Genomic DNA, 24,112 nt, shown 5'->3' on the forward strand with positions numbered 1-24,112 from the left:
TAGTGAAGTTTAATAGTGAGATGGGGAGGGCCATGAAAATTGAAGAAAAAGGTAGTCATGAGGATACAGGTATGTGGAAAAGGAAGTTAACCTTGCACACTTTTAAGCACTCGAGCTCAGAGCAGGATAGGGCTCACATTGAGAAATTCTTTGAATCAGTGTTCCATCAGTATCCCAAAGTATTTACAGAAGAAGTTAGTTCACTCTCCTGCACAAGAAAAATCCAACATGCTGTCCAGGTTACTTCTGATGTACCTGTATATGTAAGGCAGTACCAGACGCCTCTCAAATACATGGATAGACTCAAGAAATTGATGACAGATTATGAAAAGGCTGGAATTATAGAAAAGTCATGTTCCCGATGGAACAGCCCTTTCATATATATTAGTAGAAAAACCGAATGGTGGGCTGAGATTTGTCCTAGATTTGAGGGAGGTAAACAAAGTGACTAAACCCATTGATTTCACTGTATGCAGGATTGAAGATTTATTGATTGGGTTGGAAGGAGCCAAATATTTCTCTAAATTGGATCTAAACTCTGGCTACTTCCAAATTCCTCTGAGGGAGGAGGACAGGAAATACTTTGCTTTCACCACCAGGTGACAAAAGTACCAACTGTTCCGCCTTCCTCAAGGAGCCAGGAACTCAGCCATGAGTTTCAAATGCTTGATGAATTCTGTTCTGTCTGATATGTTAGGAGAGGGAGTGATTTGTTTTCAGGATGATCTCCTGGTTTACTCATCCTGTGTTGAAGAGCATTGTAGGTTGCTGGTTGGAGTTATGGACAGACTGAGCAAAGCTCAACTTTCCTTGAAATATTCGAAGTGTAAGTTCTTTCTCAGAGAGGTGGAGTATCTTGGCCATGTAGTAAGCAAGGATGGAATAAAACCCACTGAAAATAATGTATCTGCCATCTTAAAAGGAAAATAAAACTGAATGTGTGAAAATTATACAGGTGTTTCTCTTCTGAGTGTTCCTGGTAAGATTTATGCAAGTATACTTGAGAAACAGCTAAGGAAAATTGTGGAAAGGTAGCTTGTTGAAGAACAAGCTGGATTCAGGCCAAAATAGAGGTTGTCAGGATCAGATTTTCATGTTATGATAAATAGTTGAGAAATCATGGGAATATAACAAAGATCTGTATTTAAATTTTGTAGATCTGGAAAAGGCATATGACAAGGTGTCAATAGAAAAGCTATTCAAAATGCTTTTATTTTAGTTGTAAGTCAGCAGTTAGAATTGAAGGAAGTACAGGAAGATGGTTTAATGTTAAATCTTGTGTCAGACAAGGATGTACATTATCCCCTCTGTTATTCATTATCTGTATGGAGATCACATTATGAAGAAAAGTGGTATTAAACCTGATATCAAAATTGGAGATGTTGATGTCAGCTCTTTGCTTTATGCGGATGATGTTATACTTCTAAATAAATCTGCTACAAGTCTGCAAGATTCCCTGACTAAATTGAATAACTGTTGTAATAGATATGGTATGAAAGTCAGCAATAACAAGACAAAGACAATGAAAATAGGCAGAAGCATTGAATATATCAACTGCATTGTGAATGGAAAACCTATAGAACAAGTAAAACATTTCAGCTACTTAGGCATGATTTTTAGTGTAGAATGGTAAATTAAATATGGAAATAGACAACAGAATCAACAAAGCAGGTATGGGAGGAAGTCAACTGAATAAATTTATATGGAATAAGAGAGAGAGAAATTAGTCAAAACACTAAATTCTCTGTATACAAGACAGTGTTCGAACCAACTTTAACTTATGGATCTAAGAGCTGGGTTAGAAGTAAAACACTTGACTAAAGACTTGATGAGAGACTGCAGATATCATAGTCCTGAGAAAGATTTGGGGCATGAACAGATGGCATCAATATCATATTAAAAATGAGGACATTAAGAAAGAACTTGACATTGTTAGCATCTAGGAATGTGTTAGCACGGCTAATCTCAGGTGGTATCGTCACTTAAACAGAATGTGAGAGGAAAGATTAGCAGAACAAGTGTTCTCTGCCAGGTTGGCAGGAAAAAGACTCAGAGGAAGACCAAGATATAGGTGGATTGATACGGTAAAATGTGCCTTACAAAATAGAAATATAAGATCTGATAATATTGGAGTCTTGACAGATAACAGATTGATTTGGAGGAAAATTGTAGATAGGAAGGAAATAATGATGTAAAGTTTTCATGTAGTACTATCATATCTTATACACCCCTTGTGGGTACTTGTCAGGAATTTGATGATAATGATGATTGATTATATAAATTAATTAACAAAATAAAATACATTTTTATACATATCAGTATAATATACAGATGGTAAAAAAAATCTAAATAAATAAAAATAAAGTTTTATAGCAGAATTACATTAAAAACATCGTTACAATCCTCTTATATTAAAGTTTTCTTGTGTTTAATTTCTGCCATCATGTTTTGGATGCTATATAGCTTGAAGATGGGTCCTCCAGATTCTTGGAATTTCTAAAATTCTTATTTAGATTCAGATGAATTTCATCATCTCACAAGCTTCCTCGAACTTTCTTTCAAACCAGGTTTTGGTGTGGTGTAGGAACTTGCTAACTTTCCACTTAATTCTGTGACATGTTTGAAGTGCATGGTCAAACAGGCCTGTTTCACTATAGTGGAGGAATTTAGTGTGGCATTTTTTAGTTGCCTTTCCTTATTGTGATCCTGTGCCCTGTTTCTCCTATGTAAGGTAGGTATGCAGGTGCACTGAATTTTGTAAACCTCTGAGTGAACAAGGTGGGGGAAAGGGGTCTTTGGATGAGCTGAGTATACCTTTCAATTTTTCAGGAGGTTTGAGTGTTGCCTTAATGTTGTATTTATGTAGTGTTATATCTATTTTTCCCAATATTTCCCTAATGTATGGTATGGCTATGCCATTGTTGTAACATTTTTGGCTTTTAATGGTATTAATGTGGTGAATCTCATGAACTGTTTTTTTGTTATAGACATTTTTTATAAACATATAGCTAATAATTTCATATTCTTTCTTCAGCACCTGTTCATTGGAGAAAATTGTTATGACTTTATGTTTGAGGGTGCTGATGACCCCTAGTTTTTGTGTTGGATAGTGGTATGAATTTTTGTGTGTGTGTGTCAGTTTGCAGTCGACTGTGAATAAAAGGCAGCTTGAGGAAAGACATGTGACAATTTGCTGCAATGAGCAAGCACTAAAGAAAGAATATGAAATTATTAGCCATGTGTTTATAAAAAATGGCTACAACAAAAAAAAAAAAATTCACAAGATTCTCCACAAGAAAATACCATTAAAAGCGCAAAAAATATTACAAGAATGGCATAGCAATACCATAATTAGGGGAATATTGGGAAAAATAGATATAACACTAATAGATATAACATAAATACAACATTATGACGACCTTCAAACCTCCTGCAAAATTAAAAGCTATACTCAGCTTTTCCAAAGATCCCCTTTCCTACCTTGCCCACCCAGGTGTTTACAAAATTCAGTGCACCTGAATACCTACCCTAGATAAGAGAAACAGAGCACAAGATCCCAATAAGGAAAGGCGAATATAAATGCCACACTAAATTCCTCCACTATAGTGAAACAGGCCTATCAGACCATGTACTTCAAACATGTCACAGAATCAAGTGGAAAGGCACCAAGTTCCTACACTGCACCAAAACCTGGTTTGTAAGAAAGTCTGAAGAAGCTTGTGAGTTGCTAAAACATCATCCAAATCTAAACAAGAATGATGGATTAGTAATTTCAAGAATCTGGAGGATCCATCTGCAACCTGTATAGCATCCAGAACATGATGGCAGAACCCCAACACAACAAAACCATAATATAAGAGGACTGTAGACATGTGTTTAATGTAGTTCTACTATAAAACTTTATTTTTATTTATTTAGATTTTTTTTATTATTTGTATATTATTATACTGATATGTATAAAAAATTTATTTTATTGTTAATTAATTTGCATTTATGTATAAAATTTTTTATTTATCATTTTTTCCCCACCAGGGGTCAGTCTAGGGCAAATGATTAACAAAGGATTTAGATTTATCTTATTTTTATGTTTTCCTGAAGCCTTGATACAGAGGTCGAAATATCAAGTGATATTAACATGCATGTTTTTGTCTCCATAAATTCTTCACAGTCAATGCTGACCACCATGTAACCTTAAAAGAACTATATATTATGTTTATATAACAGTCAAGAAAGGGTTTATGCAGAAATACAAAGCTGGTGATTATGACAAACTTAGGAAGCAACTTGGAGCAGTGCCATGACAGAAGAAACTACATAGAATGAATGTCATTAGTATATGGGAAGTGATCAAAGAATGTTTGAGTGAGGCAGTATCAGAGTGTATACCCAGTGTCAGGAGGATAAATAGAGTGGGAATTAAATGTATGATTAGCAATAAAAAGCTGAAGCTGCAAAAACAAGAAAACATTGTGGAAGGAATAGAAATAACAAGTTGTTCAGCATTGCCCATGAGCAGTATAAAGCATATGATAAGGAAGGCTAAATCAGATTATGAGAGAAAATTGGCTGAGCAGGCCAAAGTAAATCCAAAAGAGTCTTTTCACTATGTAACAAGTAAGAGAAACAATGATTAATATAAGATAATACAGAAGCAGAAGAACTAGTTCATTTACTAAGTGATCACTTTGCATTTACTGAGGTGACAGAGACTGATGTGAGCATTGATATTCATGAACTGGAGGTACTTAGCATAGAAAAATATCATGGGGATACAGCAGTAGGCCTGGACAGTATGTTGGCTCATGTTCTGCTAGAATGTACAGGTGAACTGACAGTGCCTCTGATGAAGTTGTTTGATCTAAGTTTCAGCTTTGGCAGAGTTCCATGGGAGTGGAAAGAGGGTAAGATAGTTCATATACATACAGATGGCTCCTAGACAGAAGTAGCGAATTACAGACCAATTAATATCTCTGGAGTGATAGTTAATGTATTGTAAAAGGTTGTTAAAAGTAAAATTCAGGATTGGGTAGATTGGAATATGATACTCTATGGAGGCAGCTTGTAAAAGGTAGGTCTTGCCTCAGTAATTTATCCACATTTTATAATAGAGTGACAGCAGAATTGGATAAAGAAAATGATACTGCTGAACTTTGCAAAGGCATTTGATGGCATACTGCATGGAAAACTATTACATAAGTTGGAGCAGGGAATGGATATAAGGTTGGTGGCATGGATGGGTGGGGGGAACTGATGGACGTCAGAAGGTGGTGTATAGTGGAGTGGAATGAAGGCAAATGAGGGTGACTGTTGGAGTTCCCCAGGGCTCTGTGCTTGGACTACTACTCTTTAATTTGTACAATAATGATATAGCAGAAAATTTGAAGGGGTGTATTGATTTATTTACCAATGATGCAAAACTGGGGAGGGCAGTAGTTGATAAAGATGATGTAGATATATTACAGAATGATTTAAATAAATTGGCAGTATATGCAAAGGACAATGGTTGCTAATTCAATATTGTAAAATGTAAAGTAATGCACTTAAAAATGAAAAGATCACACACACTTCATATTACATTGATGGTACTAGTTAAAAGGAAATTGATGAGACTGGAGATCTGGAAGTGATGGTGGATAGAGATTTGAAATTCAGAGGACACATTGCAAGAGTTGGCAAAATAGCTCAGGATTACGTGGATACTGAAGAACACATTGACAGCTAAAGATAGGCAGGTTATTATCCTTCTTTATAAGTCTATGATTCAGTATTGAATACTGTGCACAGGTTACCAAATCTGTGCACAATATTCAACATATGGCTAAAGCTTGGGGATCAGGAAGTGGTGGGGAGGATTCAGAGATGTGACCAAACTGGTGACAGGTCTGTGGAATATTCCCTATGAGAAAAGATTAAGGGTGTGTGGGTTGCAGAGTTTAGTTGAGAGGCAGAGGAGATGGGATATGATAGCAACTTTATAAGTTACTAAAGGGATTCTATAAGATTGAGAGTGAAGAAATTTTTCAATACTTGGGGAGTGGTGGGAAAACAAGGGATCACACTTGGAAGTTGTCTAAGAGTTTAGTCAGTAAGAGTGTGCAGACTAGGTTCTTTACTTGAGAGTGGTGAATGAGTGGAATGGATTGCAGAGGGTTGTGAGCACTCTAACAGTGATAGGTTTAAGGAGTGTATGATTGACATGCTATTAATGGATAGAATGGGTCCCCCCATGATGAGTCTTTTGACTCCATGGAGTACCCATATAAATAATAATAACTTTCTGAATTCTTTCTTTATTAGTCTCCAGGAAGCAGATGCTGTCAGAAATACTTTGCACAAGGTTCCTTATTTCCCAAGCCTACAAATAAGCAATCTTCTTTAGTAAGTTTGAGTAATGGTCCATTTTCAAAGGAAATTGATATTTCTGAATTTAAAGCACAAACTAAGGAAAGGGATGAAAGGTATTTCTATATTATTTTTCATATGAAATATATTGCTTATCAATGCATTTTAGTATATACCTTTCAACATAATATTAGACTTAACTATGCTTGTCATCTGTCTTTAGAAAAGCTAAATCTAGTTTCGAAGTTAGTGGGATTATTCTACTTCATCATACTTGCACTACTATTATTACTCAACTTATTTCATAAAAAAATAAGAAATTCACATACACACAAATTGAAAGAAAATTAAGAAAACCATGTGATACAATATACATAGTACATATTATATATATTATTTTATACCCTTGGATCATACTTTGCTGTTGATATATATATATATTTTTTTTTACATATATCTGATCCACACACGGAAGGTCATATGACTTATAACACATTAGTGCCATGTGTGAGCAAGAAGAATAGAAGAAAGGAGGAATCGATTCACATTTTGCTTGAACAGCTGAGGATTGTAATCTTTTTTTTTGGGGGGGGGGGGAGAGCAGTGTAGGAGGAGACTATTCCATAGGACAGAAGTAGATGGAATGAAAGAGGAGGCAGTGAAGTTGGTTTAGTGAGTTTCAAGATGGTCTGTAAAAGGGTGATATAAAAGGGTAAAAGGAATTATATGCAATTCCATATGTGTTTATCAAGTTGTATCATATGCTCTTTATCCCTCTTTAATAGGGTTTTTTAAGCCTCAAGATAGTCACCACTCTAATTATGTTAGTTGTTCTTTCAGCTAACGAAATATTAGTGATAATAAATTAAAATAAGAATATTTTAACAGCTTATATGTATGATATAATATAATATCATACATATACTAACACCACTATGTGGCACTAGTGTCGCAAGTGATCTGTAATAAAAAAAAAGTGTTTTTAATTAGTGTATAGTGTGGCTTTCATCGCTAATTGTGCTGTATTCTTTTCAGTTTGGATACAAGTGTCCTTCAGGGTGGTGGTGTTGGAAATTTTTTTTGTTCTTTATATTGCGTTTTACTACTTGGTTGTTGTACTACTTCAGCTTCAAAAGATGGCATCCATAAAGAAACGTACATCAGCGGCATGGAAGGCTTCTATATGAAAGTCTGACTTTGCCTTGGATTTTTTGCAGTGGATGCTTTTGCAAAAACTGCTATATGTATGCACTGAAAAATGTGAAAGATCTGTGGACTGTTTGGGTAAACAAGAAGAAGGAAAGAGTTAACATATGTGAAAAATGTCTGGATAGATTAGAGTGATTGGAAATGGGAGCAAATGTCAGGACCATAGTAGAAGAGCTTCGGCAGGAGTTAATGAAAAGTGAAATGAAACATCTAGAAGAGGATATCAAACAGCTAAAGGAGAGATTGGCTGATGATAAGGAGAAGGAGGAAGTTAATGTTATAAAGAAAAAATCAAAGGATAGTCGTATATCAGTGTATGGCAAATCGATCATTAGAGGTGTGACTACTAATAAAGTGCACAAAACATGCTTTTCCTGATGGAACAATAAAGCAAATAACTGATGCGTTGCAGAAAAGGAAATACCGGGCATCAAAATTAGTGGCAGTCATAGGCACAAATGACTTAAATGGGGAGAAGAAGAATGTTGATAGAAACTTGAGAAAGTTGTTGCAGAAGGTAAAGAAGAAGAATAGTTTTGTTGGGAAAGTCGTAGGCATGTTGCCCAGGTATGATAACAGAGAATTCAGAAGGAGAGCAGAGATAATGAGTAGTAAGATGGCTGAGTTGTGTGAGGCAAAGGAGGTTCAATTTGTAAATCTATGGAGTGAATTTGAAGGGAAGTTCAAATGGTATAAAATTTATGGATTACATTTGAATGGGTTTGGTGTTGGGCATTTAGAAAGGCTATTGTTTTTCTGAGAAGGCACAGAGTCGAGAAGTTAATCTAGCAAATGATCAGAATCTACCTGTGGAGCAGGAGGAAGACGAATATGAGATTGAAGATGTGGTTACAGCAGCACAAGGAGATGGAGTGCATAAAGGTGAGGATGAGACAGATAAGAATGGAAATCACAATCAGGATCAGGGAAACGAGCATGGTCAAACTGAAGAGAAAGGTGTAGTATAGCAGCTAGAATAGAGAATGTTGGTGCTGGAGAATGGCCTCAAACACACAGCAATTGTTATGTTTATACACAAATGTAAGGAGCATTTGAAACAAGCGAGCTGAGTTTGTGGCATTGATTGAGATGGTATGCCCAAAAGTAATTGGAATAAGTGAAACTTGGATGTCCGAGGAGGATGAGATGTTGGGAATAGAATTAGAAGAATATATACTTTTTTCTGGAAGGATAGAGATGTAAAAGAGGGGGGGGAGTGCTGTTAATGATTGCAGAGAATTGTGTCTGCAAAGTGTGGAAGTTGATGGTGCATGCACAAATTTTTAATCTGTGTGGTGCAAAGTTGAAATAAACAGATTAGTATATCTGATAGGATGCTGTTATAGGCCAGAGAATGCAGAGAATACTGATTGTGAAATGTTTAGTCAAATTAGTTGGGCATGTAAAAGAAGATGATCCTGATGGGAGACTTTAATTACAGGAATATAGACTGGAAGGAGGAGATAGTGTATGGGAACAAGGAGAGCATTTGTGGAATTTCTGAGAGGTAAGTATCTTAAGCAGCATGTGATTTAAGCAGTTAGAGGATGTAATGTTTTGGATTTGGTGATAACTTCACAAGATGTAGTTGTTAATGAGGTGTTGACACTGCTGCCAGTTGGTGAGAGTGATCATGAGGTACTTGTTTGGGAAGTGATGAAACAAGAAAAGGTCACTGCCAAAAATGGATACATGTGGAAGTATAAAGCAGGTGATTATAGAAAGCTCTGTAGTCAGTTAGCATCGGTACATTGGATGGATGAGCTGAGCGGAAAAGATGTTGAAAATGCATGGAAACTTATAAGGCAGTATCTCATAAAAGCAATGTATGACTGCATACCAAGGGTTAAGCAAGTAAATAGAGTGGGAGTGAAATGGATGAACAGTGAAATCAAGCAAGCTTTTCTGGAAAAGAAAATGTTATGTAGGAGGTACAAGACAGTTGGTGATGATCAGATCCATGAAGAGTATAAGGTGCAGACTAGAAAAGTGACGAGCATGGTAAAGAAAAAAAGGTGGAGTATGAGAGGAGGAGATTGGCTGGTCAGGCCAAGGTGAACTCAAGGGAATTTTTCAGCTACATGGCAATGGCAGCAGACTAACAGATGCAAAGGATATAGTGAAATTATTGAACGAGCACTTTATCAGCGTATATCATACTGGTATAAATTATCTGGTACAATATATAGAAGAGAGGCAAGTATTAGGAGAATTGGAAGTGAAAGAAACAGGTGTATCACGTGTTGGTTGGGTTAGATGTGAATAAGGCTGTGGGAATGGATGATATCACCACGTATAAGGAATATGCACAATAGTTGGTTATGCTCTTGACCTGGTTATTTAATAAAAGTCTTGCAGTGGGTAGGGTTCCTAAGGAGTGGAAAGAGGACAAAATAGTACCACTCCACAAGCATGGTTCTAAGACAGAAGTCTCCAACTATAGGCCAGTCTGTATAACTGCAGTTGTGGTCAAGGTGTTGGAGAGATTGATAAGGAATAGAATACAGAATTGGGTTGATGGATATGTCATTCTTTAGGAAGGTCAGCATGGATTTGTAAAGGGTAGGTCCTGTTTCAACTGTATAACACGTACAACTATATAACATACAGTACAGCTGTATAACAAGCTGTATAACTGAGAGGAGACCTCCACATAGCCTTTAAAGGAATGCGGAGAACCGACCAGGGCTTCTGACCTAATGTCCAATCTCACCTTCTCGTGGTGCACCCTGTTGGGTATCTATCTGGATACTGAACGAACGAGGATGGGCTGGCAATTTGGGATTTAGCCGACCAAATTGTATTCTTATTGGTTAAACCAAAATAAAAAATGATGGTACAACATGACAAAATTTCATGCCGGCTGGGGCGTCGCCCGGTTAAACAAGGCCCCCGTTGTTTTCGCTAGGGAACCAGGGCGAACAGCGAAAAGTCAGCTACTGGAACAAATCTGAAAACAAACCCCAACTCAACATCACCAGAGTTAAAGATCGGTACTATCAACGTAAGAAGCCTGAATGGCAAAGAAATGGAGCTAGCTGAGGAATTAGATAAGTACCAGATCGACATAATAGGGGTGACTGAAACAAAAAAGACCAAAACTGGTGAGATCTTTCTGAGCAATAAATACAAAATGTTATATTCAGGCAATGACAATCAAGGAAAAGAAGGAGTAGCCATAGTATTCAACACAAAATACAAGGCTAATCTTCTTGAATGGCAGGCAGTCTCAAGTAGAGTAATGTGGGCAAATATGAGAATGGGGAACTGGACAATGAGACTTATTTGTGCCTATGGTCCCACAGAAGGTTCTACTAAGGTAGAAGTGGAGGAATTTTTTGAGGCTTTAGAAAAAGCAACTGACACAATGAAAAAGGAAAAGTTGGTCCTTGTTGGGGATCTAAATAGCAGAGTAGGAAATGATTGTGAGACATACAAAAATATTTTGGGAAAATTTGGAGAAAAGAGCAAAGCTAATAATAATGGCAAATATCTGTTGGATTTCTGCTCAGGACATGGACTGGTTATTACTAACACCATGTTCCAACATAAAAATGTGCACAAATTCACATGGAGAGAAGAGGCTAGGAATAAGAAAAGTCTCATTGACTATGTTATTGTTGATAGTGATGTTTTCTCCCTGGTGCAGGACACCAGAGTGTACAGAGGATTTGAAATTGGAAGTGATCACTGTTTAGTCTTGAGCAGGATAAAATTGAATTTCATATTGAAAAGAATAACATGTAAGAAAGTTTTAAAGCGAATAAAAGTTGAGCAGCTCTCAGATGTAAACTGTAGACTAAAATACAGAAATATTATTGAAAAGAAAATGAAAGAGTTTGAGAACAGGAATCAAGCTTTGAAGATTCAGTGGCAAACTCTGAAGGAAACATTCATTGATTCTGCCAGAGAGGCATGTGGTGAGGTTGTGTGCAAGGATAAAAAAATCAGAACTCCCTGGTGGACACAGGAAGTTAAAGAGGCAGTGAAGGAAAAGAAGAAAGCATATCAAAAGTTCCTGGCAAATAAGTCAGCTTTTACTCTTACAGAATACAGAGACAAATGTAAGAAAGCTAAACAGTGTGTAAAACTAGCTAAACAAAAGTCATGGGAGGACTTTGGCAAGAATATAGAAAATAAATATCAAGAAGGTGGCAAAATATTCTGGAGGTTGTTGAAGAAGCTTAGGAATGGAGGAAAGAGTGCTGTAAAAGGAATTAGAGATGATAAAGGTGAAATGAAAACAGGAGAAAAAGATATCCTTGAAGTATGGAGTAATTACTTTGAAAAACTGCTAAATGAAACAAGCAGTGATGACAGCACAGTGATAAAAAAACACTGACCAGGCATGCAGTCAGGAATACATATCCATACTTGAAGTAGAAAAAGCCATCAAAGGCTTGAAATGTGGAAAGGCAGCAGGAGTAGATGATATTCGACCAGAAATGCTGAAGTATGGTGGTATAAGAGTCTTACAGTGGCTGCACTGCATAGTTCAGAAAGCCTGGACAGAGGGACGAATTCCCGATGATTGGAGTAGAGCTCTCATAGTACCCATATATAAAAAGGGAAATAAAACTGAATGTGAGAATTACAGAGGTATTTCCCTACTGAGTGTTCCTGGCAAGATCTATGCAAGTATACTTGAGAAACGGTTGAGAAGAATTGTGGAAGAAAAGCTTGGTGAAGAACAAGCTGGATTCAGGCCAAATAGAGGCTGTCAGGATCAGATCTTCACTTTACGACAAATAGTCGAGAAAGCATGGGAATATAACAAAGATCTGTATTTAAGTTTTGTCGATTTGGAAAAGGCATATGACAAGGTGCCAAGAGAGAAGCTATTCAATACGCTGCAGTTATATGGTGTCAATGGGGCATTATATCAAGCAATACTTAGTCTTTATTTGAGCTGTGAGTCAGCAGTTAGAATTGAAGGAAGTACAGAAAGATGGTTTAATGTTAAATCTGGTGTGAGACAAGGATGTACATTATCCCCTCTGTTATTCATTATCTATATGGATCACATTATGAAGGAATGTGGTATTAAACCTGATATCAAAATTGGAGATGTTAATGTCAGCTCTTTGCTTTATGCGGATGATGTTATACTTCTAAATAAATCCGCTACAAGTCTGCAAGATTCTCTGACTAAATTGAATAGCTGTTGTAATAGATATGGTATGAAGGTCAGCAATAAAAAGACAAAGACATTGAAAATAGGTAGAATCATTGAAAATGTCAACTGTGTTGTGAATGGAGAACCTGTGGAACAAGTAAAACATTTCAGCTACTTAGGCACAATTTTTACTGAAGATGGTAAACTAAATATAGAAATAGACAACAGAATCAGCAAAGCTGGTATGGTGGGAAGTCAATTGAATAAATTCATATGGAATAAGAAAGAAATTAGTCAGCACACTAAATTAGCTGTATACAAGACTGTGTTCAAACCAATTTTAACTTATGGATCTGAGAGCTGGGTCAGAAGTAAAACACTTGACCAAAGACTAGAGACCGCAGATATGAGAGTCCTGAGAAAGATTAGAGGCGTGAACAGATGGCATCAATGGCAATATCATATTAAAAATGAGGATATTAGGAAAGAACTTGACATTGTCAGCATCCAGGAATGCGTTAGCAGAGCTAATCTCAGATGGTATGGTCACTTAAATAGAATGGGAGAGGAAAAATTAGCAAAACAAGTGTTCTCTGCCAGGTTGGCAGGAAAACGACCCAGAGGAAGACCAAGATATAGGTGGATTGATACGGTACAAAGTGCCTTAGACGATAGAAATATAAGATCTGATAATGTTGGAGTCTTGACAAGTAACAGACTGATTTGGAGGAAAATTGTAGATAGGAAGTTAGTAATGATGTAATTTTTTCATGTAGTACTGTCATATCCTGTACACCCCTTGAGGGTACATGGCAGGAATTTGATGATGATGATGATGAGGTCCTGTTTCAGTAATTTACTTGCATTTTATGATAAGGTGACGAGTGTGTTAGATAAAGGGAGAATCATATACAGTGATATTCTTAGACTTTGCAAAAGCGTTTGATAGATTACCACATGATAAGTTGGTGTACAAGCTGCAGAGGATGGGAATAGTATTGGTTAGATGGATCAGAGATTGGCTCTCTGAATGATACCAGCAGGTTGTATATGATGGAACAGTGTCTCAAAAAAGAAGGGTGACCAGTAGCGTGCCCCAGAGTTCTGTTCTTGGGCCCCAGCTGTTTAACTTGTTTGGAAACGATATATCATAATATGGGTAGGGTTCCTAAGGAGTAGAAAGAGGACAAAATAGTACATGTGGACTGACTGGGGATCTTCAGTTATTTGCTGATGATGCTAAGTTTGGAAGAATTGTAAGTAGCACTGCCGATGCTGAATCCCTTCAGACAGATTTAAATAGACTTGGACAAAAGGGTGGAGTTGTAGTTTTAATATCAATAAGTGCAAGGCTTTGCATTTTGGAGTGCAGAAATATAAGGCTATGTACTATATTGATGGTGCCGTACTATAGGAAGTGGATGAGATTAGAGATTTGGGATTGATGGTTGACAGTAGACTGAAGTTTAGAGGGCATATTGCTTATTGATGTGATACTTATCATATCAATATGCAATCATATCAATTGCATATTGATATGATAAGAAGTACTCTAACATGCAAGGATAAGGAAGTGATCATTCCACTGTATAAAGCACTGGTCAGACCACTCTTGGACTATTGTGCTCAGATCTGGTCACCTGGTTTTCAGTGTGATGTGGAGACATTGGAGAGGGTCCAGAGATGAGTGACTAAGACAATATCAGGAGTTTGAAATGTTGTCTATAGAGAGAGGTTGAAGAGATGTGGATTGCAGAGTTTGGTAGATAGGAGGAAGAGAGGTGATATGATAGAGACATTTAAGTTAGTGAGAGGATTTTATCAGATTAATCCAACGGGGTTATAAAAAGATTAGAAGGTCAGAAGGGAAGAACCAGAGGTCATTTCTGGAAGTTATGTAAAAGTGTGGTGAAGAAGGGTGTGAGAAGTAGATTTTTTTTTTACATGGAGAATTGTCAGGGAATGGATTGCATTACTAGAATGTGTTGTTAATGCAAGGAGTGTTAAAGACTTTAAGATTCTGTATGATAAATATGTTGTCGGTTGAATGAACCTCCCACGATGAGTCTGTCGACTCCATGAAGGGTGTAATACGAATAATAATAATATTCATAATATATATACATCATCATCATGCATATCAAGGATTTAGGCCTAGCATGGCCTGTTCTGGCCTTAGAAGTCATCGTTGAATCGTTTAAGAGGAGGTCCTGGTTTTTTTTTTCCTAATGGCTTGTACTTTAAGGCTTGTTTTGATAATCCTTTCTTTTAAGCTTACATGGTGATCCGAATGCATTTTTGAAAATTATGGAGACATCTACCGTGTTTGAATAAAAACTTTAGTTTAATATAACTAAAATCTACATTCGACGTTTCGACCTTTATGTCAAGGTCATCTTCTGGAGCATACAACTATACACAGAAAACAAGCTACACTACAATCAAACTGGTTTGTTAAAGACATTGACCAACTGCTACAACAACTGTTGGCCTGACCTCTGGTAAAAAAAAAAATTAAATAAATAAATAAAATAAAAAAATTATACATCAATGCTAGAGTCCTATTATTGGTGTTATCTGTTAGTTGTAGAAATACATTGGGCACAACAACAAGTATCTATCTATATACATATATTAACATCATGTACATTCCAACCAGTTGGTATGGAATGGTTTCTAATATGGAATGTACATGATGTTAATATATGTATATAAATAGATACTTGTTGTTGTGCCCAATGTATTTCTACAACCAACAGATAACACCAATACTAGGACTCTAGCGTTGATGTATAATTTTTTTATTTTATTTATTTATTTATTTATTTAATTTTTTTTTTCTCACCAGAGGTCAGGCCAACAATTGTTGTATCGGTCGGTCAGTGTCTTTAACAAACCAGTTTGATTGTAGTGTAGCTTGATTTCTGTGTATAGTTGTATGCTCCAGAAGATGACCTTATTATTATTATTATTATTGTTCCGGGAAACTCCAAGGAGTCATCGAGGGAGGCCCTAACATCATGTCAAGAACAACTATTCAACATTCACCAGTATCTATCATACCTTGCCTTGAACTCATTCATGGTCGTAGCACCCACAACAGACTCTGGAAGCTTATTCCACTCATTTACCACTCTCCAAGTAAAGAACCTAGCTCTAACACCCTTGTCAACCACGCTCTTGCCCAGCATCCATGCATGGTCCCTAGTCCTCCCACCACCAGTCATATTTTTAAAAATATCTTCTGGATCAATCTTATAAAAACCCTTCAGTAATTTGAATGTCTCAATCATATCACCCCTCCTTCGCCTATCGTCCAATTTCTGCAACCCACAAATCTTCAACCTATTCTCATAAGGTTCATTCCACTGACCTGCTATCATCTTGGTCACTTGTCTCTGGACCCTCTCCACTTCCTCCCCATCACGAAGAAACCCTGGTGCCCATAGCTGGGCACAGAAGTCCAGATGGGGTCTTATCAAGGCTCGATACAGAGGAACAGCAACTTGTTCATCTCTGCATGTTAAAGTATTTTTCAGAAGCCAAATAATTTGGTGAGCTGTTTTAGTTACTTTTGCAATGTGCTCCCTAAACTTCAACTCCCTATCCACCAGCACTCCCAAATCCCTGGCCTCATCAATCTCCTGGAGTACGGTTCCACCTATGCGATATACTGCTGCTATTCTTTTCACCCCAAAGTGCATAACCTTACACTTTGCCACATTAAATTGACATCCATTTTTCCTAGCCCAGTCCTCCAAACTATCCAAATCATCCTGTAAAATTTTGACATCCTGTGCACTCACAATTGCTCTACCCAACTTTGCATCATCAGCAAACAAGTGAACACTTCCTCTCAGATCCTTTCCAATATCATTGATGAACAAATTGAAAAGCAGTGGTCCAAGAACAGAGCCCTGTGGCACTCCACTAGTTACAAGACGTCTTTTAGACTCCACTCCTGAATAAACCACTCTTTGATATCTCTCCTTCAACCACCCTCTGATCCATCTCACCAACCCTATATCTATCTCCATCTGCTCCAGTTTACTGATTAGGGTTCCATGTGGTATCCTATCAAAGGCCTTGGCAAGGTCCAGTAGTATCACTGTAAACCCATTACCCCTATCCAGTTCAGCCGTCACTGTGTTATAAAACGTGAGCAAGTTACTGAGGCATGATCTACCCTTCACAAAACCATGTTGTCCCCCATACAATATCCCATTTTCATATATCCAATCCTGTATTCTTTTCTTGACTAATTTTTCTAAGACCTTGACAATGATTCCTGATATGCTAATCGGTCGGTAATTTACAACAGCAGTCTTGGAACCACCTTTATGCAGTGGAACTATTTTCCCCTCTTTCCACCTGCTCGGGACTAACCCAGACCCGAGACTCAAATTAAACAAAATGGTCAAGGGTACTGACAATTTTTTAGCTGCTTCTTGTACAACACGAGCTGGTATACCATCCAATCCCAGAGATGTATTGACATTGAGGTTATGCAATAGACTACTCACCTCCACTTCGTTAACCACAATTCCCGTATAATCTACTGGTTTATTCGTTTCTGCAATGTCACCACCTGGATGATATACTTTTGCAAAGTGCTCACTCAGTAACTCAACTATCTCAACTGATTCAGTTACCTCCCTACCATCGGCATTCTTTAAAATCAATCTGCCATGTACATTTTTCCTTTTACTTGCTACATATCTAAAAAACTGTTTAGGATTCTCTTTAGCCTGCATGGCCAATGTTCTTTCGTAATCCTTTTTTTGCTTTTCTTACCACACTCGTCACCCTTCTGGCCTGCGCTTTATACCATTCATGTGCCTGCCGGTCACCCTTCTCCTTAAATTCCCTCCATAGTTGTTTCTTTTTTTGCAACTCAAGCTTAATGGTGTTATTCATCCATTTAACCCCTACTCGATTTATTATTCGGACTCTAGGTATACAGTCAGCCATTGCTTCATGCAAGTACTTCTTAACTACCTCCCATGCACTATCAAGTTCTAGTCCTTGCAGTTGTACATGCCATGGCACTGAACCAATCAAACTACTAAGCTTGTCATACTTTCCAGTTCGATAATTCCACATGTACCCTGTCTTAATTGAAAATTCTACACCTTTAGCCACCTCCCAAGTTAAGACCCTATGATCACTCTCACCGATTGGTGGCAATGTGGTCATATTTGTTACAGCCAAATCCTCGGACGTAATTACTAGGTCAAGCACTCTCTGACCCCTAGTATTTTCCATTACATGCTGTCGCAGATAGTTATCCCTTAATAACCGCATAAAATCCAGTTCCTTCCTCCCGTGTGTCCTCTCCTCACTCCAATCAATGCGACCATAGTTGAAATCTCCCATAATAATCACCCTCCTTCCACCCATTTCTTCTATTTGCTTGTGCATTCTGTCACCACCATCTTTTCCATCACCTGGTCTATAGCAGCACCCAATTGTATATTTAGTTCTGCTAGCCATAATCTCACACCAAATGGCCTCTAATGTGGTCTTTTCTCTATCCTGCAATTCAACTTCTATTCTCCTTGGCTGTAGCTCATCAGCTATCATCAAAAATACTCCCCCCCCCCATTTTATTCTCTCTGTCATTCCTGAACACACTATACCCATCACATTCAATCCCACTAGTTATATCATCTACAGTCAGCCATGTTTCACTAATACCTATAACCTGTGGTCTGGAAGTGCCAACCATGGCCAAAAACTCTTCCTTCTTGTTCCTAATACTCCTAGTATTAGTGTACATGAATTTAAGATCCCCATTAGCCCCAACCCAACCTTGATGCCTTATATTAACTATCCCTTTCAGATTTGTTGTCCTTATTTGCTCTGGCATATTATATTCATTCTTACATTCAGCTGCCTCCATAAGGATTGTATCTCTACTCCTCCCCCTTAACAAATCTAGTTTCCCTGAATTTGCACATCCACTACATTCAGCAACACTTTCTCAAGTCTTCTTACACCATAACCATTCAAATGCAAGCCATCCATCTTATATAGATCCTTTCGCCCATCAAACTCACTCCACACATCCACAAATTGCACACCACTCGTCATACATAACCCACGCATAAAGTCATTTGCAATTATAGCCCTCCTTTTAAACAATTCACTGTCATACCCTGGCAAAAGGCTAATCATTCTAACTCCCTCACTCTTTTCTTTTGCTACCTCAAACAATTCATTCAGGTCTTCTATAATTTCCATTTTATCTCCTTTCAAATCATTCGTACCTGAAACAACAATCATTTCTTTCACCCTTTCCTTTTGCTCTCTAATAGACTCAGTTACGTCCTTTATGGTCGTACTAGGTTATTACGATTTTGTCAAATCCTCTACTAACACGCCTCGTACTAACGAGTCTCCATACAGCACTCTATCCTTCATTTTGTTCATGTTCACATTCATACGTCTATTTTTCCTGTCATACCTTTTATTATTGGTTGGTTCATTCAGTCTTCTTTTGTTCATGCACTCTAGCTGCTGTTTTGCTCTTTCTATCGCACTATTCAACAACGCGATCTCACTCAATGCATCTATCTCATCTTTTTTGTTCTCTGAGATACCATTTATACTATCATTCACGCTTTCTACATTCACACTCTCACAATTTTCATGTACAACCTTGCCGTTTCTTGTCATATCCCTATTTCCTTCATTCTGAAGGTTGACAAAAATATCACACTCACGATCCGAAATACACTTCAATTCCTCATTCTCCCTACATTTTCTACACACATTCAATCCTTTATTATCATCTAACCACACTCCGACCGCACTCCGCAAAGCGCACATTTCACAGCTAGTACACTGACTCATTTCTTTTATGCTACCGTTCTTTGATAACGATGACGAACCTTCATTGCTGGCCGCCATTTTCCTTCGCACAGGTGCCATACTTATTTGCAACATGTTTTTTCAAATTATACGTTATAACACACCAAAAATAGACGCACTAAAATATGCAAGGCAAACAAAACAAACTACGCAATATTAAGGAATTTGTATCGATAACTGAAAATGATACTTATCTTATCTGGAGCTTGCACAAACACTACACATTACTCATTCATCTAGCAGCGACTTCCCGACATAGATTATGTTATAAAACACACTTTAGTACACTAACCATGCTAATAAAGCTCCAGCAATATACCAAATTTACACACTTAAGTCCATTAAATTGAATCCAAAACATCAATAAATCAACAAAAAACACAAATCTCTCAGGAGCTCTCCAATAGCACGTCCATTCACCAGCTAGCCTCGACACCAAGTCCAATACCTTGACATAAAGGTCGAAACGTCGAATGTAGATTTTAGTTATATTAAAGTAAAGTTTTTATTCAAACACGGTAGTTGTCTCCATAATTTTCAAAAATGCATTCGGATCACTGTGTAAGCTTAAAAGAAAGGAGTCAGATCATCCATGGAAATGATACCCACAAGCGCTGCAATCGCTATGGTAAGTTGAAGATTCGTATTTCCCTCCTGATCAATCGGCTGGCCTTTTTAAAGAGATGCAGAGACAATAACCTTATTCCTATCTGTATCTGGCTAAAAAAGAAATTTACGTCCACTAAGGCACTCCGTATTTATGACCGCACAGAAAAAGCAATGCTTAGAGAACAGATCCAAACAGCCCGCCAAAACCTATCTACAATACAAAATCTGGTTTCAAAATTACAATCCGAACTATCGAACTATATTAATCCAGACATTCTACAAGTACTTGAAAGAATTACGGACAATTTGGCCAAATATACCCCGGAAAAGAATAAAGAAAAACTCAAGACAAAATTCCACAGTTTGAAACAACGGCAAAATATGGCGGCCAATCACAGAAATCTATCCAATCAGAAGACTTCCTCCCCGATAAACACCAACAATGAACAACAAAGGGAGACAAGGAGTGACCAACCACCGGCAAGCAAGAACCATGTGATCAACCCATCAAGCCACATCCTGAACAACGGCGAACTTACTACTGAATAAAGGACTTAACTATGCAATAGCACCTAAAAAGGTAAACAAATTGGATTTTATCTACCACATTGAAAGAGGCATCAGGTCCCTACCTAACAATATCACAGATAAAATATGACTAGAAACTAGTAATGTCCTGAACACTAAGAAAACCATACAGAACAATCTCACAAATACAGAATTAGCAGTAATTAAATCATTAAAAGCCAAACAAAACATAATAATAACGAAAGTGGATAAAGGCAATGCCACTATTGTCCTTGACAGGTCAACATACATACTTCATATGAATCAACTAGTAGCCGATAACAACACATATAAAATGGTAAATTATAACCCAACAAAAAGGATAAAGAATAAAACAGAGAAACTACTCAAGTCCGTCTCTTCCTGGCCACCAGACACGGTTAAAAAACTCAAACCACACTACACCTGCCCCCCCCCCCCCACAGAATATATGGGGGTCCCGAAAATACACAAACAAAATGTGCCCCTTCGACCAATCGTGGAAGGAATAGACAGTCCCAATTACCACTTAGCCAAGAAATTAGCGGCAACACTCAAGGAGTTGGTAGGTCATTCCCCCCTCCTACATAAAAAACACACAACACTTTATAAACAAAATTAAAAATATAACACTCAACAAAGACGACTTATTAGTCAGTTTCGATGTTTCTGTCCTTTTCACTAATGTCCCCATCAATAACACAATTCTCCTACTAAAGAACAAATTTCTGCCCGACATTACGGCCCTCTTTGCCCACCTACTACAGTCTGGTCACTTCATGTGGCAAAACAAATTTTACCTACAAAAAGAAGCTACAGCCATGGGCTCACCACTATCCCCCCCCCCCCACCAATCGCTAACTTCTACATGGAAACCTTTGAGCAAAGGGCTCTTGATTCCGCCACACTAAGACCAACAGTCTGGCTTGATACGTTGACGACGTGTTTGTGATCTGGCTGCACAGGCAACAAACGCTAAACACATTCCTTAGCCACCTGAACAAACAACACGAACGCATACAATTTACCATCTAAATCAAAAACCAAAATTCGCTCCCATTCCTAGACACACTAGTCACACGTCTTCCTTCAGGCAGTCTATCCTTCACGGTCTACCGAAAACCGACACACACTGGCCAATACTTGCACGCTAATTCATACCACCACCCATCACAAAAATATGGAGTCATTAACACCCTTAAAAACAGAGCTACAACCATTTGCTCTAACCAGCAAGCCCTGAAACAAGAACTAAAATCATCTGTGACACATTCATTAATAATGGCTATAACAAAAATACTATTAATAAAATACTCCATAAAACAACAACAAAAACGAATCTAGATTACAGTAAAACCATAGCCATCCCATACATTAAAGGGTTATTGGAAAAAATCAACAGAATCCTACAACATTATAACCTCAATGCCACCTTTAAACCACTCACTAAACTTAAAACCATATTCAACTCCTCTAAAGATCCTCTCCTTCTATTAGCACATCCTGGAGTCTATTGCATCCGCTGCACCTGTAACTTACCGTACATTGGTGAAACAGGATGGACAATCCCTATACGCAAGAAAGAACACATCAGACACATTAAATATAACCATTATGGTGAAGCAGGCCTCTCAGACCATGCACTCAACACCTTACACCAAATCAACTGGAAAAGCACCTGCTCTTTACACCGCACAAAAACCTGGTACAAAAGGAAATTTAAGGAAGCCTGCGAAATCCTGATAAACCACCCAAATATCAACAACAAAGATGGCATAAAAATTCCAAGGATCTGGATGGCACACATTCAGCCTACCTAATATATAAGATCCAGCATTAGTCAGGACTCTAGCCAATCTTCAGCTAGTATTAGAAACCATTCCATACCAACTGGCTGGAATGTACATGATGTTAATATATGTATATAGATAGAAATAGATATATATATATAGATAGATACTTGTTGTTGTTGTGCCCAATGTATTTCTACAACCAACAGATAACACTAATAATAGGACTCTAGTGTTGATGTATAATTTTTTTATTTTATTTATTTTTTATTTTTTTTCATCAGAGGTCAGACCAACAATTGTTGTAGCAGTTGGTCAGTGTCTTTAACAAACCAGTTTGATTGTAGTGTTTGTAGCTTGTTTTCTGTGTATAGTTGTATGCTCCAGAAGATGACCTTGACATAAAGGTCGAAACGTAAAATGTAGATTTTAGTTATATTAATCTAAAGTTTTTATTCAAACATGGTAGTTGTCTCCATAATTTTCAAAATGCATTGTTTTGGTAATCTTTTTGTTTTCATTCTTTGAACGTGTTCCATCCATTTATATTTTTAAATTTTTTCTATTACTGGTTCTTGGTTTAATTCTTTCATAATTTCTTCATTTCTTTTGTGATCAAATAGGATATACTTTGCAGCTTTTCTCATAAACTTCATTTCTGCTGTTGTTAATCTTTGTTTGTCTTTTTGTTTTATTGTCCAGATTTCGCTTCCATACATTAAGACTGGTATGGCTAATGTATTGTATACTTTTAATTTGGTTTGTTTTTGAACTGGGGTGCATAAGGGTCAAAGCTGTATAACTGAGAGGAGACCTCCACATAGCCTTTAAAGGAATGCGGAGAACCGACCGGGGCTTCTGACCTAATGTCCAATCCTCACCTTCTCGTGGTGCACCCTGTTGGGTATCTACTTTGATACTGAACGAACGAGGATGGGCTGGCAATTTGGGATTTAGCCGACCAAATTGTATTCTTATTTGTTAAACCAAAATAAAAAATGATGGTACAACATGACAAAATTTCTTGCCGGCTGGGGCGTCGCCCGGTTAAACAAGGCCCCCGTTGTTTTCGCCAGGGAACCAGGGCGAACAGCGAAAAGTCAGCTACTGGAACAAATCTGAAAACAAACCCCAACTCAACATCACCAGAGTTAAAGATTGGTACTATCAACGTAAGAAGCCTGAATGGCAAAGAAATGGAGCTAGCTGAGGAATTAGATAAGTACCAGATCGACATAATAGGGGTGACTGAAACAAAAAAAGACCAAAACTGGTGAGATCTTTCTGAGCAATAAATACAAAATGTTATATTCAGGAAATAACAATCAAGGAAAAGAAGGAGTAGCCATAGTATTCAACACAAAATACGAGGCTAATCTTCTTGAATGGCAGTCAGTCTCAAGTAGAGTAATGTGGGCAAATATGAGAATGGGGAACTGGACAATGAGACTTATTTTGCCTATGGTCCCACAGAAGGTTCTACTAAGGTAGAAGTGGAGGAATTTTTTGAGGCTTTAGAAAAAGCAATTGACACAATGAAAAAGGAAAAGTTGGTCCTTGTTGGGGATCTAAATAGTAGAGTAGGAAATGATTGTCAGACATACAAAAATATTTTGGGAAAATTTGG

The 24,112-nt window shown here is 37.5% G+C and overlaps 1 protein-coding gene across 1 annotated transcript in view; it reads left to right on the forward strand.

The window, feature by feature from the left end:
• LOC150109229 (uncharacterized) overlaps positions 1-24,112 on the forward strand; it is a 262,055-nt gene that overhangs the window by 36,104 nt on the left and 201,839 nt on the right. The window contains exon 4 of the mRNA XM_090401900.1: positions 6,298-6,458. Coding sequence (XP_090258026.1) covers positions 6,298-6,458 — 161 coding nt within the window. The remainder of the gene's footprint in view (positions 1-6,297; positions 6,459-24,112) is intronic.

The sequence above is a fragment of the Typopeltis vanoorti genome, chromosome 2, assembly GCF_054136105.1.
Source record: "Typopeltis vanoorti isolate ZY-2024b chromosome 2, IOZ_Tvanoo_1.0, whole genome shotgun sequence".
Taxonomy (NCBI): domain Eukaryota; kingdom Metazoa; phylum Arthropoda; class Arachnida; order Uropygi; family Thelyphonidae; genus Typopeltis; species Typopeltis vanoorti.